The following is a 14,908-nucleotide window of genomic DNA, read 5'->3' on the forward strand; positions in this document are numbered from 1 at the left end:
TTTGTTTATTAGTTCCATGATTACAAGGCTTCTAGGAAACCTACCAAGAGACCAACCAGAGAGGCCGCAACATGTTACGTAGCTTAACATCTCTAAAAGAGTTTCCTCTAAAGCTAATTATGTATGCACGTTGCCCTTGTGGTCATCAGTCCTATTCAAAAGAAATAGGTATCGAAAGATCCAGATGCATAGGATTAGGAACAGGAAAAGGGGTTTTCAACTATCACTGAATTCAAATAATTGAAGAATGTATGCCCCCGCTACAAAAGGATCAGTCTAACCCTAACCTACAACATTCAAGCTTTTATACGACTTTGCAGGCCGCTTTGGCCTCAATTCAATCTCATTTCCATATGGTACAGAGCCAGCCTGATTACAAAACAAATCTTCAGTCAGGCGTGTTCAAATAGTGTCCTGTTTTCCTCCTATGCCGACTAAAGTCTGATACAAACCTGAAAGAAAGGCCACAGCCATCGACCTTGCACTGGTATGGCTTCTCACCAGTGTGCACCCGGATATGCTCAATCCTAGCCCATGCCCACTTGAATGACATGGTGCAACCCTTCCATGGACACTTGAGGGGTCTATCATCTCCATGAACACGTTGATGAACAATTGCATATTTGTGGGAACTAAACTTCTTACCACATCCATCATATGTGCATCGATTGCCCTTGTGCAACTGTAACTCTGCTTTTGTCTCAAAACTCATGCGGCAACCTTCTAGGTCACACTTGTAAGATCTTTGTGTGATTTCTTTCCTTTTTGAGCGAGGCACTGAAACATTAGAAGGTTTCTTTAACCTCTTTGGTATTGGATTCTCCTCAGCTGATTTCCCATCTTTCCCAGCCCTTGGTCTCAATCCTTCGCATGGACTCCTAATAAAGCCATTGCTATCGAACTTGTTTTCTGTTAGCTGCTCCACTTCACCCTTTCTTTTTCTTCCCTTTCCAGCAGTTGGTCTAGAGTCTACAACAGCAGACTCGATGCTTTCAATCTCCTGAGATGAACAAAATTTGTTGCACCTTACCATGCTTTCTCCAACACATGATTTGTCATCAATGTTGGAACATTTTATAACCGGGGAAGGAGTCGGCGGCTGATTTACCAGAATAACACGAGCAGAAACATGTATGTCCTCATTAATCAAACTTGTGCCCTGGTGTATTTTCTGCACCTCACTGTCTCTAGTCACCCCATCACTGGAATGAATTTCCTTCTCTACTTCACGTTCTAAATCCATGCAAGCATACGAGTCTTGAATAGCACAAATATCTTTTGCAGCTTCAGAAAGTTCTTGATTTATGGTTGCAGAATTAGAGGCAAGTTCCTCCACAGTGCGTATGTCTGTAGTTGGAATTTCTGGTGGCACAATGGTGTCCAAAGTTGAGCCACTGCACAAATCATTTTCAGCATAGGCCTGCCTATGAAGTTTAGAGAATTCTGATGAAGCAGTAGATGAATTTATTTCCATTTGTGCAACAGAACATGAGATAAGTTCCTTGTTAGAATCATTTGTGGTCTGAAACACCAGCTGCTTGCCATTTTCAAAAGCCATGCCATTGCACAAGTTGACTGTGGCATGCAGCTCTCTATGAAATTCAGAACTTTCATCTATAGGCACAAGATTAGTCACACTAATAACATTACTCGGAATGATTTCATCATTACTCCCATTTTTTATTTCAGCTTCTTTCCGCGTCTTATTTTGTACAGCATGGGTCTCTTGCTCATGACCACATCTTTCATCCAGTGAGGTAGTAGGCTGATTCATCAATGTGTCATCACTTGAAGAGCATTGGTCACCATTAGTTCTGTTTTTAGTCACAAGTTCTTTTTTCACTTCATCATCCAAAGTCACAGGAGGAGATACCTCATTGTTAATGAAAGAGTTCTCCACAACTACATCCGCCTTTAGTCCGATGGGGGGAAGAGAAACATGTAAACTTGCTACGTTAGCAAGATCAGAAACCTCATCTACTGAAGCATTGCCGTCATCCAGGACCCTCTGTTGCCCTTCAGAAACCATATTACAAGTCTCACCCATGTTGACATTTCCCAAAACTTGATCCTCTCTCTGCATTTCAAATCTTTCATTACCTACAGTGATGAATGGACTACAGCATTTTGTGGCATAAAAATCCTGTTTTTCACTGGTTCCTCCAGAGGCATTTATCTGATGCTCTATCTCAGAAGTACCACTGGCTTTTACATTACAAATATTTCTCGCATTTTTTGATTCCTTCAGCAGTTGATCCTCAATCTGACCCCCAACACTTTTGACAGCAACAGTAGCAGTGAGAACTGAACATGCATCTTGTGATGGAGCAGAATTCAAGGTCAAGCCACCAGCTGCTTCAAGCACCTTGACTTCATGCAGCATTTCAGGATCTTCAATGGGAGAAAAACCAAATCCTGCAGAACCACTTCTGGTAATCCCAATATTGCAAGGGTAAATTACAGTTGTTTGTTCAGTATATTTATCAGGATCATCACCACTAGCTCCTGAAACCTCTTCTGCAAAGCACCTTCTAGAGCATCCTTCAAGCCCATTTGTTGAATAATCTATTTTTACCTTGTACTTCCTTCTAGTGTACTGAACAAGTTTTTCCTCTTTTTTGACAGTGAGACCATCTGACTTATTCCCCAACATTTCATCTTTGTCTGGTTCAATAATCTTGCATGGTTTACGATGGAAAGGCTGATTTAACTTTATTCTTGACCGAGATCTTCTAGATTGCCATTTGATGTTTGAGAAATCTGTGAGACTTCTGTCAGAGAATAATCCTCCCAATGCCAATGCATGTTGGACTTTCTTAGATGGAGAGTTCTTTCTGATCTTTACACAATACCGTAAGTTGATACCCAGTTTTGATGTCCAGTCTTCTCCACATTCATGATGATCTTCATCATCAATTGCAAGATTTATCAAGTTCAGATCTTCTTTCGATGCAGCTTCTGAAGGAACCTCATTATAATTGAAAGAACTCTCAATTTCCTCAGCGATGGCATAAGCATGTGCTTTTATTTTTTGATAGTCTACATATAAAATTTGCAAAAATAATTATTGACCAATTTGACAAACAGACACCCAATATCAAAGAGAATAAACAGGATAGCACGCCATGCATGTGCATACGTTAAATCTCATTTTACCAAGTAACTACAGAAAAACTGAGAGACCATCTCACCTGAATGGCAAATGATAAGCAAGTTAGCTCCACCTTTAGACTGTAACAGCTCCTCAATTTGGACACCATGCTCCAGGCAGAAAATACGAGGTCTCAAAAACTTATGAGAAGTGTTCCACCCTGTGGGCATTGGAAGATCCTTCAGAGGCACAGAATAATCTTTGACAGGACCATGATCATCTGCAGAGCCAAGAAAAAAATGGACGAACTGATTAACTTTAGCACCTGAAGAGGCCCAGCAGAACAAAATGTTAAATTTACTATGATAAGATTTGATGTTTCAATTTTACTCTAATGAGGAATCATATGCATCATTTTAGGCCATTGTTATCTTCTATAAACTTGAGATATAGCAGCCATTAAAAAATCACACAAACTATAAGCGTCCCACAAATATTTTACCAAATGGCAATCAAATGTTGGTCACTTGTGCATTTCCATGAATACTACACAACAAAAGTGAAGGGCAGTATTGAGAATAACCATTTGCACAACATTTCAGCGCAGGACATCTCACACAATTAGCTGATTCACAGTCATACCAAGAAATAGGATAGTACCATGGACTGCATATAGAGGAGCTAAAACTACTTACACATGTCTCCTGGTTGAACTTTTACGGTTTAACACTATATGAAATTGGACATGTGCATTACATGATAAATAAAAAAAAGAAGACATGCACAAAAAAGGAAAGAATAAATTGACTGCAACTAGATGTGCCAGGATAAACCACACAGCACTATGTTAGAATTCATCTGATACTGCTCAGATTTTCTCCATCTGAAATGCAGGAAGGTGATAGGTGAAGCACATGGAATTTAGAGTTCTAAGTATTGATTCATAAAAATGTAAAAGAACATAGGAATTATATGATCTCCCATAACAATAATGGTGGCATGCATTGGAAACTGGGTAAATCTTCCAAAAAGCTCTGAATCATGCAAAGACAATCTTTTGTACAACCTCAACCCAGTGCCTTCCTATATTAATTAAATTTTCCTATACAGGGGAAGATCATGCTCTATACCGGATCAAGCAAGAAGTCATTATCAAATGTGAAAAAAGGAAAAATAACAAGAGTAAGGGAGTAAACAATACAAAAATATAAAGTAAATTAAAGTACATAAATTCAATACCTGAAACAGAGCCTTTGCCGGTGCTATCAGAGTCTAAAGAGGGCTGAAAATTATCAATTCTTGTAACTCTTGGCTCTTCGCTGGGCATCAATTCTATTGATGCTTTCTCATGTGGTTGCAACACTGACATAAAAGGAAAACCCAGGATTCCACAAGCCACACATGCTAATGTCCCCGAATCAACTTGAAAATCACATGACAAATCATCTTCTTCCATATATAAATCATCGAGAGTTTCCATATACAAGCTCATCTCCTTAAACAGGTCATTCTCATTGCAATTACTATTTACATCTAAATTAATATGGGAAGCATTTTGTTTTGGTGTGGTAGTAATAGTAGAAGTTATGTTGAGTAAGTGAGACTCTTTACTTGCACAAGGAAGCAAATCAGGGTTCCATATCACCGCATGACAAGTGGAGTTTTTCTCAAGAAAAGCAGATAAAATGTCATTTTCTTTTAACATGTCTTCTAGAAAAGCCTCCTTTACTGACAACTCTCTTTCTTCTCTCTGACGATCTCTAAGACGAGAACTCCGAGCACCTGGTAGTAAGGATCTCGGCACCCTGGCATCAAAAGAAATCCACAACAATAATCAATGAAGCATACCAATAATAACTTTATAATGAAATAAAAAATAGAAGATGATCACACAAACTATTCAAACATAAGAATATAAAGTACTACAGAACAGAAAAATATTTGTGTGGTGATGGGGCTCAGAATCTAGCCAGATATATTTCAATATTACAAAAGTAGTTCACATGTAATTTTAAAATCATGTCAAAGGATCAAAAGAAAAGCAAATTGGTTAATTCCCTGAACTCTAGTGAAAAAACAAATGATTTCAAATAAAAATCAAAACGTATATATATATAAAACTAGTTGAAATGAACCATGCAAACATGAAATACAATATGGGACGGATTAAAACAATCCATCACAGATCTCAAAGTTTTCTATTGATCACCATAACAGGACATGCCACAAAAGTAATTTGAAAAACTAGAACATTCATTGTCGATTTTCACCTACAAAGCATTTTATCTATGCTCCATTAGGCCAAAAGCTTTCAACAGAGTGGGCAAACAATTTTCATAGAGAAAGTTTCATAAACTACAACATACAGGACAGCTACAGTCAATTCACGATAGTCCACTTACCTTGAAACAAAAGACATGGTCAACAGGTATAGAAGCTGCTGATGTGAAAGCATGGGAAGATAGTTCATGGCAGCTCTACGGACCGCAGCTTCCTTGGCTACTTTAAGCCATTGTGGAGTTCCAAAATTGGCAGCTTCCCCACAGTTAAAACCTATCAAGATCCACAGTTAAGGCAAGGTAAAGCAATATTTCATCCAAGTCAATGAAATAGCATACTGCCTACAAGAAACAAGAAAAAATATGTATTTAATTTTGTTGTGTGTGTGTTTTTTTTTTTTTTTTTTTTTTTGGGGGGGGGGGGGGGTGTTCAAGTAAACGAGGTTGTTCATCAGACTAATAGCAATTATGTCCTTCATAAGTTCTGCAAGAAATGCAACAGTAAAGCCTACCGTGGCTGAATCCTACATGGTAGGCCCTTGGAAAAGTCACAACAAATTCACCAGGATTCTGTACTAACCTACAGCAAAGACCAGAATCAGATTGAGCAGAATTTCAACAGTTACAGTCAGCATAACCCCCAATTCAATAATCAAGACCACATCTAAATCTGACTTTTCATGAAAAAGACCCATCCATTTCTGTAAACATCCGGGCCATGAGGGACCAAAGCTACAAGTGAAAATAAAAGGGAAAAATGGAAAAGAAAAGACAAAAGGGAAAGAAGAATGACCTACCTACAACAAGGAATGCCTGAGGAAATTATTGCTTTAGGAGACAGAAGAGTTGTCTTCTCACCCAACAGACTCAGGGCAGCTAGCAAAAGAAATTATTGTGTAAGCAGAATTAAGTTACAAAAACACCAATAAGAAAAAAAATGTCCAACAATTCCAGATTCAAACAGACCATTTCATTAAAACAGAGTTGATACAAGTTGCAAGACTAACAAATATGCCTTTTGAAATAGTTTCGAACTAGACACAATTTGAGAAAATACAAATAATTCAGCTTTGGGTTGTATAAATCTAAAAAACAATAATAATAATAATAAAAGATGCAAAATACAAATTCATTAACCATGAGAATTCTTTGCAACCTGATTTAGGCCTCGTTTATCATCAATTCTGGTACACATTTAGACAGTTGGCCTTCAACAGGCCTGGCAGGTCCAATTTGGCATGAGCAACTTGAATTGAACTTAAGTTGCATACTTCTTTGTGGGTAAGATTAATTTCCATTGCTAAGAAGTCCAAAACCATGAATTAAGGGTCATCATTTGTGTAGCATTAAAATACGAAATCAGGAAGCACAGTACCCATTGGAGAAGCTACATTGGACCTAGAAAACAATAGGTGGAAATTTGAGAGAATGATGAGCTGACAGATAGGGGAATTTTGTAACAAGGAAATACCTCTGATTGCAAAATAGCAAGATTTAATCATTGACAAGATATATCTCAAACACAACAAAAAGTTCTACAAGTCCATTTCTTTGCTACAGTTTTGGCAATAAAATGGCCAAGCAGAAAGAGAGATCAAATAAACAAAAAACACAGGAAGGAGGACCTCTTCATAAGCAAATACATAATCTCGAGGAAGGCATGACAGAGAAATAGGATCAATCATGCTAAATAAAATGTCAGAAATTAAAACATACCTAAGCGATCAATATTGCCACCATAAGCCTCAGTGCGTATAACTTCCTCAAAAGAAAATACATAATCTCCAGGGACAGCATACCAAGTCTTTGGAGAACCGGTATGTAGAAAATTCATGCTGTGAAGTTCATGATCCTCAACATGCCAAGCAAACCAACTAAACAACATACCAATGTAGACCATAGGTGAAGTAACACCTGGGATATCATCTGGCATAAATCGTGTAAGAGAGCCAGGTGAGCGCGCAATCACCTGCAGATTCCAAGGGCTATTTGAAAGTTTCCAACCTGCAGTACCTTCCATATCGTTAGTTGCAGTTACACTTTTTTGCTTAGAAGACCTCAGATTATCCTCTGCTAATGAAGTCAAAGATGCCATAGATGACCTGGGTGTCATCTCCAAACACAAGCTTGGCACATTCTTAATGGAAACACCTTTAACCTCATCATTATGGGAATTCTTTACATCATCCGTATCATTTGTACTGCAAACAGGGCTTTCTCTACCCCTGCGATAAGACTGATATGATGCCCTCTTCCTCCTCCGTCTAGGAAAGTACCTAGAGTGGCTTTCTGGTTCCCCAAAACCCGAACCAGGCACATCATTTGCATATTCCACGTAGATAGGCTTCTCAGAAGCTGCCTTCCAAAACAATGCCTCTATAACCAATGGATTAACCTCCTTAAGCATACCTAACAAACTCCTTGCAAAAGCCTTAGACTTTGACTCAAACTGTTCCAATGTGTAAGCCTCCCCACTTTGCCACACTTGCTTATGAACACCTGATTGCAGATTCTCCTTAACCATCCCTTTTGCTTTCTTCGCACTCTGCCCTAACTCCTGCTGCCTAGTTGTAAACACCGCCCTATTCTCCCCATCATTACCACCATCCCTTAAACCACCGTTTGACGAGGAACAAACATTCGACAAGTCCACATCATCACCCAACTCCGGACACTTAGAAAGCGACCTATTCAAGTTACTAAAAACATATCTTTTCGAAGGCTTAGGCAATGGGGGTATGATCTTACAAATCCCAAAAGCACTAGCTTCCTTCTCAATTTTCGATATATATGCAACTGGGTCTGCAAATTCAGTATCAGTTGGCCTAAACTCGGGTGCCAAAGGCAACCCTTTTAGCCATGTGGGTATTTCCACATTACCCATTTCAATAAATTTTCACATCAACACGGATTACAACAGCACATCAAAATCACCATGACCACACCATATCATGCTCAAGTTTGTAACTTTCATTGTCATTCAAGCTAAAGAGCCCATTTGAAAACCCTATTCCAAAGATTCTAACTTGGTGAAATCGTTAAATGGGTTTTGTGTTGTGTAGTGATTAAGCTACATTAACTTGGAAAAACAAGCAAAGGTAAGATAAATGTAAGTTAAAAAAAAGAACCTTGTTAAAAGCAAGAGATTTTCTTCGATCTTGCCCTAATCAAAACCACCAAACTGGAGAGGAGGAGAAAGGGAGAAGGGAAGAGAAGGGGTCTTGGAGGTTTGTATAGGTTAAGAGGCATTTTCTCATCCCGGCGCAAGGTAGCATCTTAATGTGTCGGTGTGTTAACGTGACACGGGGGGACAATGCGCACGGGTGAAGCTCCCGTTTGTTCACTATACGATTTCAGTCGGGTGGCCTTTTTTTAGCGCGAAATAAGGGGTGTATTGTGTACCTCAAAGCGCATTTTAGCAGTAGGCGGTGATAAAATATAGAAAGGGACATATGAGGTGTGTAGAGATATGGATACGATTGTGATGCTTATGCGATGATCAAGAACAAGAATATAATATGAATTCTTGATTCGATCATGGAGTAACCTTGGATTTTTTAAAAAATTACTGAGTGTTAAGTATTACTGTGAAAGGCATGAGTTTTTTAATTGTGTAAAGCTCTCCTACTCATCTTCTCAAACATTTCTGTAAATAAGTTGTGTAAAATTTTATATATTTTTTAATTTTATCCTCAATTTTTTTTTTTTTTTTAGTTCTTAAAGAAAAGCAATTAATTTTAATTTCTTATGAAAAAATAGTATTAAAAAAAAGCTAAAATGAAAAAAAAAAAAAAACTAAACATTGATGGTATATCATAAATTTATTAAAAGATACAATTTAATTATTGAACTTTAAAAATCACCTAAATTATATAATTTCAATAACTTAATATTTTTTCAATTTAATTTTGATATAAAAATTTATTTTTATTATTTTTCTAGTCCCTAGTTGAGAAAAAAGAAAGAAAAGTTGTTGGATTTAGGTGGTAGAGAGAGAAAGTGTCATTGACATCAATTTAAGCCATCTAAAATAAATAATATTTGTATTAGATAGTTTCATTTTATGATGGAAGTTCATAGTTTCATTTTATGATGGAAGTTCATATTTTGTGTTTTTTACCTTTAAGATTCGTGAAAAAAAAAGATTTGAGCTTAGGTTAATTTTTGAATTTTTGGTTTTTTGTTTTTTTAGTGGATTTTTAGATTTTTTGAGGCAATAGATAGGTTTATCTTCGATTTTTATAGTGTTTTGGGAATTAAAAAGCTGGGTTAAAAATGATTTTTTGGGTAAAAACAACTTAAACCCTGATTTTTTAGCTACCACAACAAATTGAATCTGGGTAAATTAGATTATGCGTTATTTGATTTATTTATTTTTCAAAAAGATTTAGGATGGACAACATATCATTTGTTTTAACTGCAAATAAAAAATTTAAAAGCTCAATCACATAGGCCTAAAAAAGGGCTAAACGAGCCGACCTAACTTGCAAGGACCAACAACTCCTGGCCTTTGCTTTTTTTATTATTATTATTATTTTAAAATTAATGATTTTTTTATGGTATCTCTCTAAATTGTTTTAATTTATATTGAAATTAATATATATTTTTTTATTTTGTTTGAAGAGACTCTTTTAAATGAAAATTATTTTTTTAGTTATGTATTTAAATTTGAAAAATCTTTCTTATTCATCTTATAATTTTTTAATCTTTTGTATGTATAAACTTTATATTTAAAAAAAAATTAAATAATATTTATAACATGTGCAACCTTGCATGATGTTTTTCCACCCCTTTTACTTTATTTAATTAATTTAATTTATATCTCAATTTCTATTATTATTTGCTTAAATAAAAGAATTATTTTAATAAATAAATTTGGTAAATACAATCAGACAAATATCTTATTTTTTAAGATTAAATATCTTGACCTATACTATATTTGATTTTTCAAGTTTTATTTTTAGGTATCATTAATTTTTTATTTATTTATTTGCATATATAGTGCTCAATTTATTTGATTATATATATGCATAAAAATTTTATTTAAACTTAGATTTTCTATAAAAAAAAAATAAAAATATTTGACCCATTGCAGAACAAAGATCATATAACTAGTACTAGTGATAAGTTACTGAGAAGAATTGGATTGAGTTTTTATTATTATTATTATTATTATTATTATTTTCGTAGAAAATGTATATGGAAAATAAATTTAATTTTGAAATATGAAAATTAATTATTAAAATATTATTAGTGGTCAAATAAAAAAATGGCTGAGAAGAATATAGTATTGACGTTTGAATGCTTTTATCATCAAACATTTTTTTTTTTTTTGAGTTTCCTAATTTTGACAATTATGTTGATTGTAATTTGGTTCAACAATACCATCCAATTATGAAATTAAGAAATATTTATACTAAACAATATCGACAATATCTGTCAGATGCTCAGACATACAGATTATGTCTATCATTTCATATAAAACCAAAATGCAATAAACCAGGAAGATTCATTTGAATGCTTAATTTCAATGATTCATCAAATTAATGTCTATCTTTCCCATGTGTTTCAAGATTCTTACTAAGAGGCTGAAAAACTTCTCAAGTTTCATCATCTATCTTGCTCCGTGCATAATAAGCTGATCGTACAACTCTTTTTTACCTTGCATATGAACAAAACTAGCCCAGAAGAAGGCTATCCAAATTCACCACCTATACGAATGGAGTTAAAAAAAATCTATCTATTCTAGAGTGCTGCATCAAACTTTATTTTGCAACCTGACATAGACAGCAACTAAACATGGAAGGAAAAAAAAAAAAGGTTTGGGTGACAGTAGCAGACTCATCTAGTTGTTCTAGTTCTTTCTAAATGCACCAGGGCTGTCAAAAAGTAACAGAGGCTCGAGGAGCTCTGCAATACTCAGGGCAGGCCGTCTCGCATTTAGGCAGAACTGAGCCTGGTGTGTTTCAATGCTTTGTGGAACGCAGTTATTGACACAAGTTTTCATTGGGCCAACGGCCGCGGATACCATGACAGGCAATGTAAAGATAAGGAAGGTGGCAATGGTTTTTTACAAGGCCATTTTCTTTGAGACTTTAGCAAAATTTTGAATGGGTTAGTTGATTGACAAATAAGGTGATGTTTTTGCCTATATTAGGGGGGAAATGGTGCAGTTATTAGGGAAAAGACGTGTTCTTCACAGGTTACTACTACAAGTGGATTGGAGTAAAATATGGGAAAGTTTGAGGCATGTATGATCCTTGAAGCCTGAAGGTTCCAATTTTTCAAGGTCCCTTGACATTTTGGAAAACTGAAATGAGTGGATAAAAGTGAATTTATCAGATACTTTGTTGGCGTTATTTCTTACCATTTGAATAAGGCCACAAGTAATCCTGGAATATTATACCCACCCTGCTAGAGAAAACTGCAGTTACCAGATAATAGCCATCAAAATTATCTAAATGCAGAATCTTGTTATCTTAATCACTGTGCACCTTTCTTATTTCCTCGCAAACTCCTCGTTCAAACAGAAATATTAGTTGTTTAGTGATTAATTTATGACGCCTGCACATAAATTTTATGGTATTTCTAAGAAGATTTTATATGTATATACCTTCTGTCCCATGGTGCTGCTATTGAGAAAGCAATGACATTGCAACCCCGTTTACATTCTCTTCGTTGGTGATCCAGCCTCGATGCCAATGCGCTTCGAGACTCTTGGTAGCGACACATGCTCGTTGTAATCCCTAGGCTGCCTGTTAAGAAGTTGCCAGCAGACAAGTGAAACAACCCTGACTTTTCTCCCTTCTTTCCTTAGCTTCTTAGCTCTCCCTTCACTTCGGAACCAGTACCGATCAATATGATACCTGGAAAATTTTTACCAAAATTGTCACTTGTAATGTATCCTTCTCTATCAACTTCACTTGCTGATGTTCCTTGTAAGTTTGCTGCCACCTTTTGCCTGACAATGCAATGACAGTAGGTGCATCTCTATTTGTTACAGAAACTTTGTATGCTCCAGCAGTTTCATTTGCATCTGCTGGTCTGAAAACTAAGTCCAGCAAGCTGTTCGAATGGCTGGTGAGTTGGGTCATCTTCCCCAAGACCAATATAGTCATGAATCATAATATATATTAACTCCTGCATGGATTAAGGCAGAAAGGCGGGTTGATTTTTTCATATAGTCTGAGAACATAAGGAAAGTAGATGCAAAAGGGATTGGACCACTTTTATGCAATGCGATTCCATTTGAAATTGCCGCCATTGCATGCTCTCGCAATCCATAGCGTATGTTGCGACCATAAAAGGAGTTAAGCTGAAACTCTCCGGATCCCTGCAGATAGACTTTGTCAGAGGAAGCAAGATCAGCACTCTCACCAATCAGTCCTGGAAGCACCTTCACTAGCTGGTTCAAGCACTTTTCAGAGTATCCTCGAGTAGCATCCACGGGGTCTGATACAGACCACTTCTGTTGGGATAAGAGCAATATCCAGTTAGTGGTTAATTTCGAGGGTGCTATGTTGTCATTTCTGAACTTAATAAACTCCTTCACAAGTTAAAAAAAAAAATGGAAACAAAGTTAAATGAATCTATTGCATCTAAGCATGTACATAGACTATAGAGCGTCTTGGATTCTGCAAATTACCGACAAGCAGCTTTCCCAGTTAGGAAGCAGACCACCACTAAGAACAACTTCAAATTCCGCGTCCTCCTCGGGATACTTGCACTAGTTTTCCTCCATAATCTGTTTGAATTTGCATTTCCCTGCATGTTACATCATGATTTTTCTCGGTCGAATTCTGATGTGCAGCTGTAAAAAATGAAGTTGCTAAACCAGAGCTGATTTCAGCAAACCAAACTATAGACCATAGGAATAACATGGAACGGATACCGATTATCCCATTTAACTGTCTCATTTGCTTCACATCCTTCATCAAATGTTCCATGGTGAGCCTTCCATGTCCCTTCCTTTTTAGACAGTCTCCCTGTTCACCTGTGTATTTAGATCATTACAAGGTGTTGATTATGCATAACTGATAGTATTGGTTAAATTATATGGAGGGTAGCTATAAATGGCCTAGCCGATATGCAGTTCGTTCATTTCACATTTGCTACCCATGCCATGAGCTACTTAAGGGCATCTCAGGAAATTATCAAAAAACCAGAATATACAGCACACATGCAAGCAACTTTTGATAAAGGCACAAACCCTGATGAAAGGTGGTTTCTCAGTTTCACCGAAAGCAGAGAGAAGAAGATTCTTGAATGGATCCATATCACCATGTGTGTTATCAGCTGTAATTGTAATCCAACCAAGAGCTTTGAATCCAGCAGATACATCTTCAGAAAACCCCAGGCTAGTCGGTTCATCAATAGTATTATGATCATCATCAGAAATCATCGAGAGCTTGTGGAGCTTCTAATGGTTAGCCAAAGATGCAGCTTCATGCGCTATTCCCTCCATGGCACACCCATCTCCCATTATGCAATATCTGGATCAAGAATCAGTAAACAGCTAAGACAACCTGCCCATCTTGATGTTATTTACGAAAATGAGCTAGCTACAAATATATACAAACGTCCGATGGTCATACCTGTTGTGACTTCAATGCTATCTGCACTGTAATTCTCTGGGTGCCCTGGGGTGCGACTTCCAAGCTTACACAAGCGCTTCAGGTCTTCTAGCTGAATCAAGCATGGCATCAAAATTAATATAGTTAAAAACCTATAGCTCACATATGCTTGGATATACAAAGCAAACTAAAGTTCAAAAGATGCATCAATAATCTAGAATGTTCAAAATTAGGACTTGACATTTGGATCAATAGCCTATTTTGGCAGGGGAAGCTGGGCTGAGAGAGTTGAAAGGAGTCGGGATCCAGGTGTCAAAACTGATGTGAAATGTCCTAAACTGCTAGTGATGTGGATTGTCTAGAAAATTGACAGTTGGGATAGGAACAAGTGAAGTTTGGGAGAGGTGAGATCATGGAGTTTCATAGGTACAAGTGGCGAGCATTCAGAGATAAAGATTTTTTATTGGTTTTTTCACACAATTTCCATTTCTGTGACCATCTAGTTATGTTTTACCTCAGTGTAAAGCGAGATGTTAAAATGCTAGCATTTTACGAAGTTTGTTGCTTTGGGTACATTGGTTAAATCTTGGATAGGCCAGGCACAGTTGGAGATTAGAATTTCTTGATCCAATCCACACCAGCTTGTCACCCTTGCATAAGGACAATGCTAATTCATTGATCGATCCTGCATCATGTACTTGAAAAGTACTTGTCTTGGGGACCAAGTTCTCAAATTGCATAGCAGTCAGCAAAGAGACACCAAGTAGGTGATTGGACGTGTACAGATTGTACTGTAAGGCAGGGTGGCTATCAAATCAAAGGATCCATCTCCTCGGCACCCAAGATTGAAAGCAGCAGGGGTCCCATGATATAACAACACAGAAACGTAAACATATGCTTTGCAGGTGGAGTGTCTTGCTGAAAATAACCATAAAACTTATTTCTTCTCTTTTAGATCTTTTATA

At 36.7% G+C, this 14,908-nt stretch overlaps 1 protein-coding gene and 1 long non-coding RNA gene across 5 annotated transcripts; both read right to left on the reverse strand.

Annotated features, from left to right (window-relative positions):
- Positions 1-194: 194 nt before the first annotated feature.
- Positions 195-8,792, reverse strand: LOC118052335 (lysine-specific demethylase ELF6). 2 transcript variants are annotated; one of them, XM_035063281.2, is made up of 7 exons: positions 7,087-8,792; positions 6,168-6,246; positions 5,883-5,950; positions 5,494-5,644; positions 4,331-4,896; positions 3,192-3,416; positions 195-3,039 (listed from the first exon to the last, which is right to left on the reverse strand). In XM_035063281.2, the coding sequence occupies exons 1-7, from the start codon at positions 8,252-8,254 to the stop codon at positions 389-391; spliced, it is 4,908 nt and encodes a 1,635-aa protein (XP_034919172.1). In that variant the 5' UTR covers positions 8,255-8,792; the 3' UTR covers positions 195-388. The 2 variants fall into 2 exon arrangements, with proteins under 2 accessions (XP_034919172.1, XP_034919173.1); XM_035063282.2 differs by having other exon boundaries at positions 3,192-3,371; positions 7,087-8,788.
- Positions 8,793-11,661: 2,869 nt separating this feature from the next.
- On the reverse strand, positions 11,662-14,397 carry LOC118052334 (uncharacterized). Of its 3 annotated transcripts, XR_012170642.1 has the most exons (5): positions 13,965-14,397; positions 13,580-13,862; positions 13,262-13,363; positions 13,016-13,134; positions 11,663-12,838 (listed from the first exon to the last, which is right to left on the reverse strand). It is a non-coding gene; the product is annotated as an uncharacterized lncRNA (long non-coding RNA). The 3 variants fall into 3 exon arrangements; XR_004688163.2 differs by having other exon boundaries at positions 11,662-12,916; positions 13,016-13,363; XR_004688162.2 differs by having other exon boundaries at positions 13,016-13,363.
- Between the last annotated feature and the right edge of the window lie 511 nt (positions 14,398-14,908).

The sequence above is a fragment of the Populus alba genome, chromosome 8 (assembly GCF_005239225.2).
Source record: "Populus alba chromosome 8, ASM523922v2, whole genome shotgun sequence".
Taxonomy (NCBI): Eukaryota; Viridiplantae; Streptophyta; class Magnoliopsida; order Malpighiales; family Salicaceae; genus Populus; species Populus alba.